The sequence below is a fragment of the Natrix helvetica genome (genome assembly GCF_964273705.1).
Source record: "Natrix helvetica genome assembly, chromosome: 1".
Lineage (NCBI taxonomy): Eukaryota > Metazoa > Chordata > Lepidosauria > Squamata > Natricidae > Natrix > Natrix helvetica.
The window spans coordinates 168679443-168697614 of NC_138548.1; the positions used below are offsets into that span (position 1 = coordinate 168679443).

Sequence of the window (18172 nt, forward strand, 5' to 3'; positions counted from 1 at the left end):
ATTAATAGAAGTCAGCAAAGGCTTGTTAAAATCAGGTCATGCCAAACAAATCTTATTACCTTCTTTGATAAAGTGACTAAAATTTTGGACCAAGGAAATACTGTAGTTACAATGTACTTAGATTTCAGTACAGTGCTTGATAAAGTAAGTCATATCCTAATTCTTCATAAGATGGAACAATGCAGGATAGGCAATACCACTACCAGATGGATCTGTAGTTGATTAACCACCTGTGTTCTGTAGTATTCAATGAAACTCAAGATTCAGAAGGATCTTGATAGACTTGGACCCTAACCAACATATATAATGTTCTGAACTTAGAAAAAAACAGATGCACAGATACAGAATAGCAGTATCTGGCTTAATAGGATTAACTCTAAGAGGTTCTAGGTGTCCTGGTGGACCCCCACTTGAGTGTGCTACAACTGGCAAAAAAGTCAACATATTCCTCGGCTGCCTCAACAGAATAGCATCAAGATCAAGATAAGTGACAGCACTACACTATACCACACTGGTGATACTACTTTTGGAATGCATTCTGCACAACAATGATCATAACAATATAAAAAAAGATGCTGAGCCCCCAAAAGAGGAAATAGATGATAAGGGAGGTTAAATCTATGAAAGGGGCCAGCTAAACAAACAGATGGGAGATATAATTGTCTTCCTATAGTTGAAGAGCTATTGCAGAAAACTGACTCTCAATTTATTCTTCATAGCACTTGAGGTTAGGACAAGAAGTAATGGGTGAAAGCCCATCAAGAAGTAATGGGTGAAAGCCTAACTGTTTTTTAAATTGTTCTTAAATATTAATTCTTAACTGCATATTGGGTTTTTACAATTGGGGTATTTTAAAGCTGATTTTTAACTGTCTAATGATGTAATTTGTTTCCTCCTCCGTGTATGTATGTATGTGTGTTGTGTATGTATGTACGTTTTTGTGCTGTTATTTATCTTTTATGTTTTATGCTCCATTGTACGCCGCCCCGAGTCCTACTCGGAAAGGGAGCGGCTAATAAATCCAAATTTATTATTATTATTATTATCAGATTCAATCCGCAATAAAATAGTCTCCCATCCAAATTTGTGGGTAGTCAATCACTGGAGATTTTCAAGAAAATATTGCACAACTATTTGTCCAAGATTATATGAAGATCCCCACCTTAAGTAGGGGATTGGACTAGAAGACCTCCAAGATCCAGATTTTATTTATTCTATGAATAGTCCACGTTTATAAAACCTTTCTACAGGTCAACAGGGTTGGGGCCAACAAAACCATGTTAAACATTTTTGTTGTTGTTATTTTTGTTGTGTTAGTTGTCTAGAGTAAATCAGGAGTAGAAAGGACTACGAAGGGTTTGGTAGAATAGAAAAACATTAATCAGGAGAATGATGGAATATGAAAAACATTGATCCTGCATAAAATATTATGATACTGTGATAATCAACGACATTTGATGTGCCCTGATTTTCATATTACATCCAACCTTAAAGCCTTTTCACCATGTTTGCACAATTATGGCACAATTTCCCCTTGTTATAAAAAAAATATGGCACAATTTCCCCATGTTATTAAAATATTAAAAATAAGTTAATATTAACATTGAATAACAGAAGCTTATTTTCATTCCATTTTAATTGAAATTTTGTTGTTGGAAATGATCCCATGAAGAGGCATGGCAGGATACAGGTAGTCCTTGACTTACAATCATTTAGTTAGTGACTGTTTAAAGTTACAAAACCATTTTTCACACTTATGATCTTTGCACATCCTCATGGTCAAGTGATAAAAATTCAGATGCTATACATACATACGTGTGTGTGTGTGTGTGTGTGTGTAGGTATGTGTATATGTATATATGTATATATGTGTGTGTATATGTGTGTGTGTGTGTGTTGTATTTGTGCTGATAAATAAATAACAATAAACAATAAAATAAACAACACAAATATAAAAAGGCAACATTACAAATATGGTTTTCTGCCTGGATGGTCTCCTGTAGTGAGTCGATAGACAGAAAGGGGGAGTAGTGAGTTCCCTCCCATATGTGGGCATACCAGGGGTTGTAACACAAATACATACATACATGCATGCATGCATGCATGCATACATACATACATACATACATACATACATACATGTCATGCAATAATCTTTTGTGAACTTCAGGCAAGAAAAGTCAATGGGAAGCCAGATTGACTCAATAACCACATTACTAATTTAATAATTGCAGTGATTCGCTTAACAGCTCTGGCAAGAAAGGCTGTAAAACAGGACAACACTCAGTTAACAACTGTCTTACTTAGACAGTGGAAATTTTGGGCTCAATTGTGGTTGTAAATCAAGGACTACATGTATAAACCTAAGACTTAACATAATTCATTATAGAATATAATATAAAATATGGTTTGAGCTATAATATTAGGAGAATCCAAAATGAGCACAGCATATGTAAAAATCTGAAATTCTGTTCCGAAACCTGGAACAAAATATGAAATCCTAATTCTGTTATTGTATGTAAGTAGACAGCACTGCATTTAGCATAGCTTGTCAATCATTTTTAAAATCTTGGAATAGTGTTGCTTTGTGATGAAGCACTGTGGCTTCCAGCAAAGTTGTTCACAAAAATGAAACAAAACAAACAAACACACTGAGTTTCTTTGTTTGGCGTTCGTGGGAAACCTAGTACATATTACAGGGTGGTCAGAGATATCAAACACTCATCGACAGGAATATCTTGAACTATTTCTGGTTTGGAAGATGCTGTCAACCCACCCTTAGAATACTACTGTGTGGTTCTGTGCAGGGAAATAGAATGATCAGGTATTTTTCACACCTTTGTTCTCTAGTCAAACATACCTGGAAGAGATATGTACCTGAAATCATTTGCTGAGCAGAATGACAAGCCTCTCTTAAAAAAGAAAGAAAAAAAAGCAGAAACAACGTGGCCGCCTCATAAAATTGTAAACGTCCCTCACACTTTGATTTTTTGGGTCAATTATTTTTCCATTATTTACTTTACAGAAACCTTCTGTTTTCTCATTTTTTAGAGGGGCTTTTCTCCTTGATCCCCTCAAAGGTCTAAGAGTTGGTTACTCCGGTCATCTCAACTTTTAATTCATAGCTGTGACTGTATAGAGCTACATTCTAGTTCTTTATGTCACTTTTCATATCTGTATTAATGTAGTAAACAGTATTAATAGCAATCTCAGTAAGAAGCCTAGTGCTGTTTTAAATGTAGTACACAAGGTAATTAATTGCCAGGAGGCTAACTGCTGAAAGAAAAATTTAATTAGGTAGAAATCTTTTTTGTACTTTTAAAATACTTCCTTTATAGCAACAGAACACATTAGAATTTCCTCTGGGCTCTATTGTAGAAGTTATATTTAGATGTTTATATAAGTTATTCCTTCCAATATGATATCAGCCACACCTGTTCAAAGTACAACTCTTATTTTGGCTGATGCAAATATTTGAATTAGAGATGGGCAATCTTTTTTGGTCTAAAGTCTGATTCAGCCTCATTGTGGCATGCTGAGGCTGCATTCCAATAGTGAGCAGGGTGAAACCTACATTAATATTCAATAAATTAAATGCATGAATAAATACATTTAAAAATTCTGTTTCTAAATGCAATCAACCAGCCACATGTTTTTAAAAAGTCTAGAAAAAGATCGCAAACATCTTCGATTCATTCAAAATATATATTTTCTATCTTTGCATTCTTGAACAAAATGAATTTTGCACTGCATCTCTCTCTCTCTCACACACACACGCACACACACGCCTAGCTGTATTTCAGAAGAACAAAGGGAGAGCTGTATGTTTACCTATATGTCATAATTTCTGACTGACTAATATCTAAAGTAAGAGAAATTTTGGATACGCTACCAAAACAAAAATATCATGCACATATTCATATTATGTCAAATCATATTTTATGCTATTAAAGCCATTCTAGCACCATGTGAATCCATCCTTGTTTAGTGTTAGCATCCTACATAAAGATAATTATTATTATTTTCCAAATATATGTAGCCAACCCCACCCTCCTACCAGCCATATCTGCAATAAGAAAGAATCATCAAGTCCATAAGAATTAGTGTGAGCAGAACAGTTTTCAGAAATGCTGCACAACCCAAGGGTTAAGTGGAGGTGCTGATGGAAAGAAACCTAAGGCAGCTCAGTGATTAGTCTCAGTGGGCACTTGCTACGGGAAATATTACAGGACAGCAGGAAATAGAAGATGAATGAAATGGATTTGGGATAGATAACATCAATGTAAATCGTCTAAACTTGACTGTAAAAAATATGATTTCTGTAATAGAGTTGTCAAAGTCTGGACTTCTCTACCTGATCCAGTTGTCTCAGCTACAAATTTTCACAGTTTCAGTCACAAATTGACTTCTGTGGACCTTACTTCATACTTAAGTGGTCAGTAGAAGGGCCGTGCATAAGTGCACTAACGTGCCTATCGTCCCTGTCATTGTATTTTTTTCTTTTATTCTTGTTCTCATTTTGGTTTGACAAATTCTAATAAAATAGATAAATAAATAAAATAAATGTTGATGAATAACGACCCCTATCTTCCCTGGGCAGAATGGCCATGGTGAAAAATGTAGGACCCGGAAGTTCAACAAATGTGCAATGCTACAGATTTCCCACCTGGAATGGAATTACAGGTAGGTGGCAATCAGGGTGACTTCAAATAATATAATATTCAGTTTAGTGTGAATTGTAAATAGATACCAAGTTGTGTTTAATGCAACTGAAAATTCATTTAATGTCTGCATATGACATGCAGAATTGAGGCAAGCGCATGCACGGTTTTAGATACTGCTAATCGTTATATGTATAAAATGGAGAAAAAGAAAGATTCTGTTAGAGTACAAGCTTAGAATGAAGAGGTTTATTACTTTACAGCAAAAATTAGATGTAATTAAACAACATGAATATGGTCCAGGAAAAGCAATAATAGGACAAGATGTTGAAATGTCTAAGTAAATGGTAGAATTTTGGGGTTATATTTTGCTTTATACAATTACTCTGTTTAATTTAATTTAGAAATTTAAATTAGAAGTACATACTTTTTAATCATTATTGTAATATTCTATTAGTATACATATAAAATATTGTTTACCATTTTTACTACCTATTATTGAACTGAAAACAATTGCTATATTTTCCATATAAATATTACTTCAAGTAGTACAGATTTGAATAATGTGACCTTTTCATGGGATTCATTAACCCACCATTATTTTCAAGATGTACTTTTGGATATTTATCAGTAGTGTTATTGTCAAAGTAAAAGCCAAATATAAAGATAGAACTTTGTTCATAAAACATATTTTTCAAATATTTTTTCATTATGTTTATTTTGTTAGCATGCAACAAACAAAATAACATTTTGATTACTTCCCCTTGCCTATTTACACAGGAGCAAAGCTGAAGTCAAAAGGACTTACTGTAGAATAAAATTGTACTGCTAGCAAAACTATCTACTGTATTTAATTAAAAATCATTCTATACTGATTCTCTATTTGTCTTATAAACGCATTCTTACTACAGCATTTCTGCCTGCAATTTAAAACTGATTGAAGTAGGAAGGAAAATCTATGCATTGTTAGTAAATTTTGCTTACTATACATGAAAGATTCATCTGTTCATGTTAATGTAGTCTGATAAACCTAGCATCTGGCACATACTGGAAGGACTACTGAATTTTTAAAAAAATGTAAATATTTTTTTTATCTACTGGTATATGAATCAGTTTGGTATAATGGTTGAAATACCAGGATAGAAACCAGGATAGTGGGAACCTGAGGCACAAAGCCAGTTGGGTGACCTCGGAGCACAACACCTCTGAAAACTTTGCCAAAAAAACTGCAGGTTGTTCAATCTCTTTTTTTAAAAGTCCAGTGTTGAAGCATCCACAACTTCTGGAGGCAAGTCGTTTCACCGATTAATTGTTCTAGCTGTCTGGAAATTTCTCCTGACACTTCCTCCAACTCTGTTATTCTAGGTTGTTTCTCTCCTTGATTAGTTTCCACCCACTGCTTCTTGTCCTGCCTTCAGATGCTTTGGAGAATAGGTTGATCCTCTCTTCTCTATGGCAGCCCCTTAGATATTGGAACACTGCTATCATGTCACCTCTAGTCTTTTTTTTCATTAAACTAGACATACCCAGTTCTAGCAACCGTTCTTTATATGTTTTAGCCGTGGCTACCTTGACTCGGCTTCCTTTCTTCCTTCCTGCCTGCCAACACACAAATACACACACACACACACACACAAAGTATACACTGAGCAATAATCAAAAATACTCACATCAGAATTAAAGCGAAGTTGACACACACTGCAGGAAATGACTTGTTTCTTCTTTAGAGGGAGTGACACGCCAAATGTGTGGTTTATGACAGCTTTTTGCACTGGGTCCATCTGGGAAACGAACAATAGCATATTGATATTACAAAAAAAATGTTTCTGAGAAATGTATGTTTTTAAAGAAAACTCTAAATCGGAAAACTAATGACTGCAGTGAACTTATTCATTTGATTTTCTATTTGGCTTTTCTGCTGTGGCAAGTTCAAAGCAGCTTATTAATTTTTTCTGCTGCTTTACCATTTGTGCTGAAGAAAATTAGTTCTCATAAGAAATATTTATCACATGGCATTACTATAATCCCTTCCTGACCTGCTGGAACTGATGGTGCTTGAAAGCTGGTGGTGGCAGAAAATCTTCTCCTTTTGGTGTTGGGTGACATCAGTCTCTTTACCCCTGGTCCTTGCTTTGGAAAAACTCGTGGCCTTCATGATCTTACATCTTTTCATTATTCTGTTGCTATGATTGGATCATAGGCTTTTCATTATTCTGTTGCTATGATTGGATCGTGCCTTGATCCAGTTACAATTAAGAGTAAAACATGATAATCATGGGGCAGCAGGCCTGATTTGGATGGCCCATTCCCAATGCTTAATGGATCCTGTTGGAGAGTTTCCCAGCTCACTGGCAAACAGTTCAGTTTAGTGCCTCATAGACCACTGACATTGGGAACCGAATTGGATACTGGAGTCTATTGCCCACAAGCAGGCCTCTTTCTAGTGCAATTTCCTGGCTGGCAACTTGGCTGCCGAGACTCTCTGGAAAATGTAACATCAGAAGTACTTGAAATGCTGGAGAAAGACAAAACGTACATTCAACCAATCTCAAGTATGTAACTATGTTGAGACCTACACTGTGACATTAGGCAGATGAAAGATACTTATTTTTCTTTCTTTACTGAAGTGGCAGACTATTGTCAGGTGACACTGTTTAACTTTATTAATTCTCTTTAAGAAGGAGCCATTAGACAGATTGCTCATCTGGCCACTATAATTATTTGCATAGCACTTTGCCAGCAAAGTCATTTGGGCTCTTAATGGACAAATCTGTATTGGTGACTGACCCTGCTGTCTGTAATTCTTTTTGCACTGTGAGTTCTGAGAAAGTAGAATGAGTGAAGTTCTGCTGAATTAGACGATCCTCTAGCACATGCAGGTTGGACCCCTGCTCAATCTTGTGGTCTTTAATAAATGTTTGCTGGTTTCCAGCCTTTTGGGTGGAAGATTGTTGAAATGGTGGTGACACATAACCCTGGAGGAAGTGGATTTTCTGGAGACTGAGTTCAGGCCTGGGAATGGGACTGAGGTGATACTGATCACTTTCTTGGATAAGTTCTATTGAGACCTGGATGAAGTAATCCATTTCTCCTTGTCTGTCAGTCCTCTGAGGTAAGATATGACAGACACTAGAATAAATACTAGAACTCTGATTAAATGTTATAAGCTATAATGATAGAATCTTGAAAGCCTGACAGCTTTTCCCACCCCCTCTTCTACCCATATAGAGTCAATGTGGGACAATCTTGAATTTATTTTTTACTTCCCTGATTTCTGGACTATTTTATGTTTTACTAATGGTTGCCACATATTTTATTCAAGTCATCACTACACTTTTTTACATTGTCCTTTTATACTATTCAGCAATGAGCATTGAGGGAAATTTTATAGTGGTTCTATTCATTTCTCTCTGGACAGGTTCAGCGTATTGTAGTGGGGGAAGAGAGATGAGCCTGGGGTTTCAGAGGACGTGGTCCTCCCCCCATTTTTTAACATTCATATCAAATCACTGGGAGAGAACATTTTTAGTATGTTAATGATATCCATTATTACCAAGTTTGAGAGGGAGATGCTATTGATATTCTATTCTGCTACCTGGAAGCTGGACAAAACTGCAGTAGAGAAAGAAACTTAATACAAATGAAAACAAATGAATATCATTATAGAGAATTTGAGGGGATAAGTAAAATCCTCTCAAATTGTCTATAATGATGCACGAGAATTAGCAGCATTTTGGTTGTTTGATGTTTCATATACATAGGATAAGCTGCGCAAAAGTAAGAGCAACTCTCTCTCTATGTGAATTATATACCACCATATTCACATGCTAGACTCCCAACTGTTAAGATTATTAGAACATAAAAATATCACAATTAAAAGAAAATTCTTAATTACAATGACTATTTAATGTAACATGACAAGTCAAGGCAACTATCTGACCTCTACCCAAATCTCAGTGGAACAAGTCCTTGCTGCATCCTCGGCCCTTTGGAGATACTCATGGTTTCCACTCTCCTAAGGTTCCAGAAATGCTTAAGACTACTTTTTGTTCTCTGGTCTAGGTTAGGGTGGAGCCCCCACTGAATCTTTTCTCTGAATGTTAGGATTGCTGTTTTGGCTCAGGCAGTTTTGTTCTCTGTGTAGAGTATATTGTAGGCTATTCAGAGTTCTTTTGGGGTTAGGGGACCTTAACAAATCTAATACACAATTGGGTTTCAGGACCTAATGTTATCCTACAATGGGAGTTCCTAAACCTTTGGCCATCATATCTCCCTTCAATGTATTTTTAATGTACGCACTTCTCTAAAATTTCAAACAACAATGAACTCAATGAACTCATGAACAATAAAAACGAATAAAAAGCACAATGAAAAATTTTAAAATAAAGACATAAAAAAGTAAATGTTCTTCACATCTCCCCTGGACTCTCCGCATCTCTCCAAACCCTGCCCTAGAACCCCAATAAATCATACATTTGCTCTGCACCATTTAAAGATATACAATTCTTTGTATGTGTGTCTCTGTGTGTGTGTGTGTGTGTGTGTGTGTGTGTGTGTGTATGCATATATACACACACACACACATATATAATTAAAGCTTCAACAAGAAAGATAAAATCTATTACAAACTAATATAAAACAAAGAAGACAAAGAGAAAATAAGTTCAAGAAAAGACAAAAGTTGAAGAAAAACAGAAAAGAAAGAAAAATAAATAAAGACGTGATTTCTCTATTTCTTCCCAGTAAAAACATATTTCAACCTCCATATTGAAATATTTTCCCATGGCTTTTTTCTAATTATTTATCCACTAGTCCTAAAAGGAAAAAAACCTCTGGCTTCAACTGAATATTGATCTTTAAAATCCTATATATCGAAGTGTGTATTTGTATCTCAATTTTTCTTCTACACATTAGAAGTTCTATCATGTTTCAGTCTTCAGGTTAGATCCTGACTAGGCATGACCAGAACCTCATTCACAAAATGCTATGCTATGTCCAAAATTTATTCTATTTTTCCTTAACAAAAATATTCAAATATTTTAATCTTCTTGGAGAGAAAGGTTTCCTTTGTTAATCCCACAGGAAATAAATAAGCTTTGTAATTTTCTAATGTAAAAGAAATTGGGAAACCCATTCCTGAGGTGTTTCTTTTTTAAATGCACTAAAGACCTTTTTTTTATTAGCAAGAGGGGGAAAAATGGACACATATTCTCCAATGTCTTTAATTTTAGAATCAACAAACAGCTGACATGCAAGACTAGAACTGGTGTTCAATGATAGGGCGTGTGAAACTTTGAATCTCAAATAAGACAAAATTAAAGCCAAGCAGAAAAGGGAACTGCCCTATATCTGTGCCGAGAGAAATGTAATAGAGGTATGAACCAATCCTGTAAAGGATGCATCCAAAGATGGCCAGGTGTACAACTGAAGTAGTTGAAGAACCTTAGTTCCACTGGGTTCTGATTCTTTTGGGAAGGATATTTTGTGTACAAATGACTGAAGTGTATGGAATTACAGCAGCAGCACTGTCATTGCACCTATGAATCAGATAACCTGCAAAGGAAGAAAGGAATACTGCTAATGATTCAGTAAGAGGCCATGATCCTATAGGAGTAAGATAAAGGTTCCCTTCGCACATATGTGCTAGTCGTTCCCGACTCTATGGAGCAGTGCTTATCTCCATTTCAAAGCTGAAGAGCCAGCACTGTCAGAAGACATCTCCGTGGTGATGGAGATTCCCCCCCCCCCCGTTCCCTTTGATGAGTGAAGGGAAAAAAAACTGTCAGCCTTTTAGAAAAACTTTCAACTTGTGGCTGGGAAGTGTGATTGGAGGGAGGGGGATTTCCCCCCCCTTGGAAAAGTGGCTTTAAACTGTTTTGCTCCCTGCCCCCAGAAGAGGAGGAGGGGGGGGGAGCCCTGGAATGGAATCACCCTCATAGCAAACAGCAGATCTCCTCTACTGCAATTGTGAAAATGGGGTGATGATCTGGTTTTTTTGAAAACTGAAAATTTTTGCCTTCGGATCCCGGAGCTGCCAGGGCAAGATGGCACACTTCCGTTGTCTTCATGTACTTTGAAATTTGACTCCACCCACAGAAATTGCAGGCATTTTGGCTTTGTCTCCGTGACACTCAGAGAAATCTCGTGTTACACTTTACCCTGGACTTGGAACAAAGGATTTTATTGCTTTATTGCCTAGGTCCCTATCTGCCTGGGCTCCCTGCCTCGCGATCTCTCTCGGCTAACCACCTTCCCAGTTGTTTCTTCTCTGTATTGACATCTTCATCTCTGAGCTTTGATTACTACAATGCCACCTAAAAGACCACCACCGGGGAAGCCGGGATTTGCGGGCTCCGCCCCAACATCTTCAACATCCAGCCCCAGCAGACAACAGACATTAACTTCTTTGTTCCAGCCTAAGCCTTCTGAGGTGGACTTTCAACAGATGTTTGAACAACTCTTAAAGGGGCAGGAGGACTTAAAAAACCAACTGAAAGAAATGAACGAGCAGCTCAGAGAGAATAAAGATCATGCGATCCAAAACTCACAGAGATTGGAACTTTTGGAGGAGGGGACGGCTGAGATGAGGAGAGAGGTGAAGGGGGTCCAGAAAGGAAATCAAGAACTTGAGAACCACCAGATAAAAACGGAATTTGAACGGATGTCTTTTTTCCTTAGATTTCAAAATATAATTGAGGCTGATGATGAAGATTTGAGGGATATTATGACTAATTTATTGGCTGAATATACTAAAAAAGACAGACAACAGATGGGGTGGGACATGGACCTGGTTTATAGAGTAAACTTAGCATATGCCAGAACACACAACGTTCCAAGGGAGGTACACATTAAATTTCTCAGAAAGACCACAAGAGACTAGATTCTGAGTGCACAAAGGGGACAAGCATTAAAATACAAGGATAGAGAAATAGCCATTCTGAAACAGATCCCAAAGAAAGTTAGAGATAAAAGAAAAAACTATTTGCATTTAGCGAAGAAATTATACCAGAAAGGGGTGTGGTTTAGATGGCTTTTTCCAGAAGGTATGTTAATATTCTGGGAGGACACGAGAGTTAGAATTAATACAACTACTGAGGCTGAGGCCTTCATGGAAAAAAATAAAGTCCTCCTAGATAAACCTTATGACACTACACCGGACATACAGGACACGGGAGGTGCCGGAGCTCTGCCGGGGGGAGGAGAAGAGGCAACATTGAGAAAACTCAGATCACAAAAATGAACTTGGAAATCTGTTTGATATAAAATGATTGAAATTATTTTAAGATAAAAGTTTATATGCTGACAAAATTATTAATAAAATTACTAATAAAAAACTAATAAGTAACAACAATCTAATGTATTAATAAATGAATGTCATGAGAATGTGGGGGAGGGCCATCTCCTGCATAATGTAACTGTCAAAATTTGTACTTCATCCACTACCCCTTTCCTTGTATATTTTTTTTAAAGAATCAATAAAATTTTGTTTAAAAAAAGAAGAAGACATCTCCGTGGTCATGTGGCCGGCATGACAAAACGGCGAAGGCACATAGAACACTGTTACCTTCCCACCAAAGGTGGTTCCTATTTTTCTACTTACAATTTTACGTGCTTTCGAACTGCTAGGTTGGCAGAAGCTGGGACAAGTAACAGGAGTTCAGTCTATTACACGGCGCCAGGGATTTGAACCGCCAAACTGCCAACTTTTCTGATTGACAAGCTCAGCGTCTTAGCCACTGAGCCACCGTGTATAGGAGTAGAAGAACTATATTGCGAGACAGTATGGCACCAGAATGCACTGCTTGAAGCCAGTTATCTGGATATGAAGAAAACCGATACCTTGGAACTGGAAAAATCCAGTAACAAATACTTTTTTTGTTTAAACTATAGCAAAACATTAAACTGGTAAATGAACAAGCTACTATAAAATGAAAGATGCAGCAATAGGACTATGGATATGTGAAAGTATGTATCTTGCAATCTATATATGCAAATCAGATTCTATTCTATTTACCCAAAGAACAACAATCAGTAATTATTTTGAAACAAGAATGTCTTAAAAATAGTTAAAAAGGTGAAAGTCTAACATTCTATAGATCTGAGCTTGCCATTCTTTCTAGGAATACTTAGATCTCAATTTGGAGGAAAAGAGAAATAATCTGTAATAGCTCTAATGGTGGCTTGAAAGCAACAGGGAAGTTTGGTGTTGAGCTTATCTTGCAAAAAACAGAACCCAAAGTTAATTAATGGAACCATATGAACCTTGAAAATGAACCAAATATTTGATGAATGGTTGATTGGGGAAAGATCAAGTTCAAAGTTAACATTTGGAGTTTGAGGCTGATGAGGTCAAGTGAGTATTCACTCCAGAAATAAAAGGTTTCAGAAGTAGAGTGGGATGCTTGCTCTCCATCCTGGGTCACCCATTGAGTGATAAAGTTGATATTGGTTGATATTGAATAAACTGAAAAGGCATCCAAATCATTACTGTCAAATTAAGAGATGAGCATGACTTCTGACAGGGGAGACCAAATGTTCTCAGCAGATTCACCTTATTAACTGAGAGGAAGACAACGATTTTTGGTCAAAAGGCTATGCTGAGCTGTAACATGGATATGAGATCTGTCTCAAAAGAACATCTTGAAGGAGAGAAAAATCTGGGGGATGAGAGAGCAATTGCTATTTGTTATATGATTGGGCAAATACATTTTAAGAATTCAAGAAGAAGAGGAAACAGAAGGCCAATATACGTTATATTCAGTAAATCTTTGGATGTTTCAGGGAGAAATGATCACTTAAGATCGTGGTGGCCGTGAGATGGCCAAAGATGAAGGTATTGACTTAGATAATTCTGAAAAATAGAGGGGTAATCAGAAGTTGATATCCTGATTTTCCCCTTTTGATGCAGATTCCTATGTCTGAACAAAGAAGGAGTGGATAACACAAAGTACATCAATAACCCGTCCATCAATAATCAGAGAAAACAGAGTTTGAGAAGCCCATGGTAGAGTGGAACTAAGGACTTTGGAGATGGTGTTCAAAGGCAACATTTATTCCTCTTTTTCTTGTTTCTCTGCTTGGAATTGGTTGTAGTATTTCTCTTAGAACGTTCACCACCCTCAATGGCTAAAGCTAATAATGGCACAAAAATCCCATGAGCAATGGATAATTTGACTGACACGAGGCAGCCAGCAGACATTTTTTGGCGACATGGTAAGAGAGTTGGAGAAATGAGCCTAGTGTCTCTAAGTTTGCTCCCAGAATGTAGCTCACAAATAAGAATGATTGGGATTATTGTTTAGAATGACTGGCAGTATTTACAAATGTCTACAATAGACTACATACATACATTTTCCAACAGATGTAAAAATTTGCTACCATAATCCAATAAAAAATAATAATGCTGGTGCTTGTGAAACAGAGGCCTTGGAGCCATATTGCCAAAGGTCAGATCTCTGTAACGGGAGGACAAAGCATCCTAACAAACTAATCTAAAGGGTTTCCAAGAATCAGAGATATTAAATAAAGAAAATTAAGAGAAAACTAGAGAATAACAATATAGCAAAATGAAGTTCATCTCAGTTTAACACTGTGGTGGTAGAAAACAAACTGGAGTGGCTTGAAGCAAAGCTGCATCTAATTGCAAAGTATATGAAAAAAACGAGGTTTCCACCAAAAATCTATGAACATTCTAGCAACTTCCCAAAAGGGTTCTGGCAGTAACTCATGTGTATCAATAACGGAGACCACAATGAAGAAATTGTTCTAGGATTCTTGTCAGTTAAAAAGCACGATTACAATGCTTAAAAGGAATATTTTCCAGTTAGAAGGCAGACAATCTGGTTTTTCAGCATTCAGGCACAAAGGTACAATAGTGCTTTTCCTAAGGTCAGCAAAGCGGGGGTACGATACACTATTTCACACAGAAAACATGAATGTCGTGAGAATTTAATTTTCTTTTCTGTTCTTTTTAGACCCATTGTTAAATATTTAACCCATTAGCAAGATTCTCACAAAGGTTTCTTTAAACACTTTACTGAAAGGGAAAATATGTTATAATGCTACATAAATCTTTACAACTGTGAATGCTACAATTTTTAGGACTATTTATCTCTGAATTTGCATGAGTGGAAAACTTCATTTTTGTTTGTTTGTTTGCTAACTGCCTTTCGATGAACTGCTTACAATAAATGAAGAAATCTCCAAATATTCTGAACTTGTAGTACTTTCAGTAGCTTTCTTCTCTTTCCCAGGGTCATAAAAACATTATACCAATGCTAGGCATTTTGCTCATAAAGTCATTGTAATAATTTCCTAATTTCCTCCCACTCTAAGAAAAACAAAAACTTCATCAGAATTCTTGAAACTCTTTCCCAAGGCAAAATTAAAACTATCAATGAATAAAAAAGCAAGAGAGGTAAGAAAAATTGTACTTTCCTTAAAGATATACTTTAGAAATTCCTTTCCACGTTTGCTAAACAATATCATTACACTCAACTACCCCCCAATGGTTAACACTGTCAAAAAGATTTTGACACAGACAGGCTACCTACAATGCTGATATTCCACAAATTCTCTATCATTAGAACTTGATTAGCCACCTCTTCCTGTTCTGGAAAAGTAATAACCAACCAAAGAAAGACAATCAGCAGATATCATCAGCACTTGCCCATCTTCAGTGGTTCCAAATTACTCTGGATTTATATCCATACTTTTACTATTTCATATATGTGTTGTAGCTGATATGTTAAGACACTATCTAAGAAAAAAATAGCAAACTAACTTACACCACTTGTTTCCTCTGCCAATATGTATAATAAAAAAAAAATAGATAGACTTTTCCTCGTTTACATTATACATTATCAGAAAATATAATTTCTTCCTCTCCAACTTGTCAGAATCAGAAACCAATGAAAGAATGTGCCAAAGTATTATTATTAATAATAATGTACTATTAACAATAAGCAGACCAGGGGTTGCGCTGAGTTTATTTAGTCACTAGGGTCACTTGACTGCAGCTACACAGTTAAGAATTTAACTCCAACTGTTTTTCAACAGGATAATCGAAAGGACATCTATTCCTTATGCAAATTTTTGGACTTAAGCATGCTTTATCATTGGAATGTTGTCCAGCAGTACATTTTAAAATGTCATGTTCCCCGATGACAAGGGTCAGGTCAGCAACTTTTCCTTTGGGTTGCTGTAAGAGATTTGCTTGACATTTTGTTCATAAAGTCACTTGGGTGAGCTTGGAGTTGAATGCTATTATCCAGTGAGTTAACATCCTACTAGACTCTCCCCAAAGGAGCTTATGTGCAACTGGAGAATGTTATTGGACTCATGGTTCCACTTGGATGATCCATCCAGAGGAGGACATAGGTAGAAGCAATGGTGGGATTCAAGTAATTTAACGACCGGTTCTCTGCCCTAATGATTTCTTCCAACAACCAGTTCACCAAACTGCTCAGAAAGTTAACAACCGGTTCTCTTGAAGTGGCGCAAACTGGCTGAATCCCACCGCTGGATAGAAGTGAATTTGCCTAGTTAGAGCTAATATGCCAATTGTGCCCTTTCTTTGAGGTTGGTTTTTTTTTAAAAAAAAAATGTTTATAATATAAAATACAAAAAAAGAAAAGAAATAGTAGGAAAAATAGGGGAGGGAAAGGGGAAGGGAAGAGTACGGAAAAGGGAAAACAGAAAGAACATGCATTGACTTCTGACTCCCTTTGGTGCAATGAAATAAAATAGTAACATCCAACCTCAAGTTTTTACTTTTACATAGTAATATAAACTAGCCATTTCTATATCAACAACCAATTGTGCCCTTTCTTGAGTCGCAGGCAATAATTACCCTACTCTCTTTCCTTCTATATTATACTACTTCTCTGAGCTGCCCTTGAAGACTACTCAGAAACTGTGTCGGATGCAGAATATAGTAACCCGCATGCTGACTGGTGAGAGCTGGTTCCGTAGTATACCCCCTACACTGGAAGCATTGCATTGGCTTCCAGTAGGTTTCTGAGTACAATTCAAGATGGTGGTGCTTAAAGCATTTCCAAACGTGGGCTAGCGTGTCTTTTCCATAATGCTCTGACCAACCTGTTTTTCTGCACAGCAGGTTTCTTCCTATAGATGCTGTAGGTTTCTTCAGCTGGGAAGGGGATGGCAGCTTGGAAACAATACTCCATTACTGCTTTAAACCGCCAGAAAAAGCAAAGTCCAAGATTCAGATGGCCCTCTCACATCTCCAGGAAAGCAGTTAAAACTTGGCTTTTCAGCCAAGCTTTAAATTTTTGTCTATTGTCTTCTTATTCTGGATTTATATGGGTTTATATCATAGTTAGTTGTGGGATTTTTAAAAATATTTTTATTCAGTTGTTCACTAAACTACCTAAAGTTGTGCAGTATATAAATACTGAAAAATAAATTATATATATATATATATATATATATATATATATATATATATATATATATATATATATATATATATATATATATATATATATATATATATATATATATATATATATATCTGAAATTAGAAATCTATAGCAAATTCCTATTAAAATTTGCCTTGAGTTTAACTCTAAGTAAATAAGACAGCAATTTACAGCCTCATGTATCTAGATCTACAATCAGCTAAGGCAACAGAGTCCATTTGACTATAAGATTCCCTGCATTTCATTAAGTCCATTCTGGCTGCCAGTCTAAGTTGATATAAGGTCAAGCCACCAATGGGATATGCTGAAATTACACAGAATAGTTATGCTATTCCTCAGTGCTGCCCATGCCATACCTATGATGATGCCTAGTTTAAGTCTCTATGGAGATTCTCAGTTATCCGGGTCACAGTTGTCCCAAAGATGTTTTTTCAAGAGGCAACTGGGCTTTTTGATTTTTCTTTGAAGACATTTCGCTTCTCATCTAAGAAGCTTCTTCAGCTATAGAGCTCTATAGCTGAAGAAGCTTCTTGGATGAGGAGCGAGACGTCTTCAAAGAATAACCAGAAAGTCCAGTTGCCTCTTGAAAAAGCACTTGTCGGTCCTAGTTTAAGTCATTCCACTGAGCTATCTTCACTGGCAAAATAACTCTATCAATCAAAACTGGTCAGGCTGACAAAGTCATGGAGGAATAGTGCTACTTCTGTTGAATCCTATAACCATTTAAGCTGGTGAATCTTAAATGAAAAAAACTGTATCCAAAGGTAGCAACAGCATGTGGTTAAGTGACAAGGTTTTTAATTACGAAAAATAAAACAAGTATTCCATAAACAACTTACTGCAAAACCTGACCATTCCTAATCTAAGAGAGCAAAACAAGACAATACATAATCAAAAAATTAGCTGTTTGTCTTAGAATAATATTTCTAATCATCCAGACATAAAATTCTAAACACAGTGAATGACCTAAGTCACATTATAAACTCCATACAGGGGCAACATACAGGATACTTCTTAAAACAGTATTAATTTCCAGCTCAAATGCCATAGAATTGGCAAGTATTTATT

General features: G+C 36.3%; 1 protein-coding gene across 9 annotated transcripts in view; it reads right to left on the minus strand.

Moving 5' to 3' along the window:
* Positions 1 to 18172, minus strand: part of ZNF385B (zinc finger protein 385B) — a 246750-nt gene that overhangs the window by 52471 nt on the left and 176107 nt on the right. For all 9 annotated transcript variants that reach the window (XM_081938916.1, XM_081938912.1, XM_081938913.1 and 6 more), the window contains one exon: positions 6332 to 6442. In XM_081938916.1, the coding sequence (XP_081795042.1) occupies positions 6332 to 6442 (111 nt within the window). The remainder of the gene's footprint in view (positions 1 to 6331; positions 6443 to 18172) is intronic.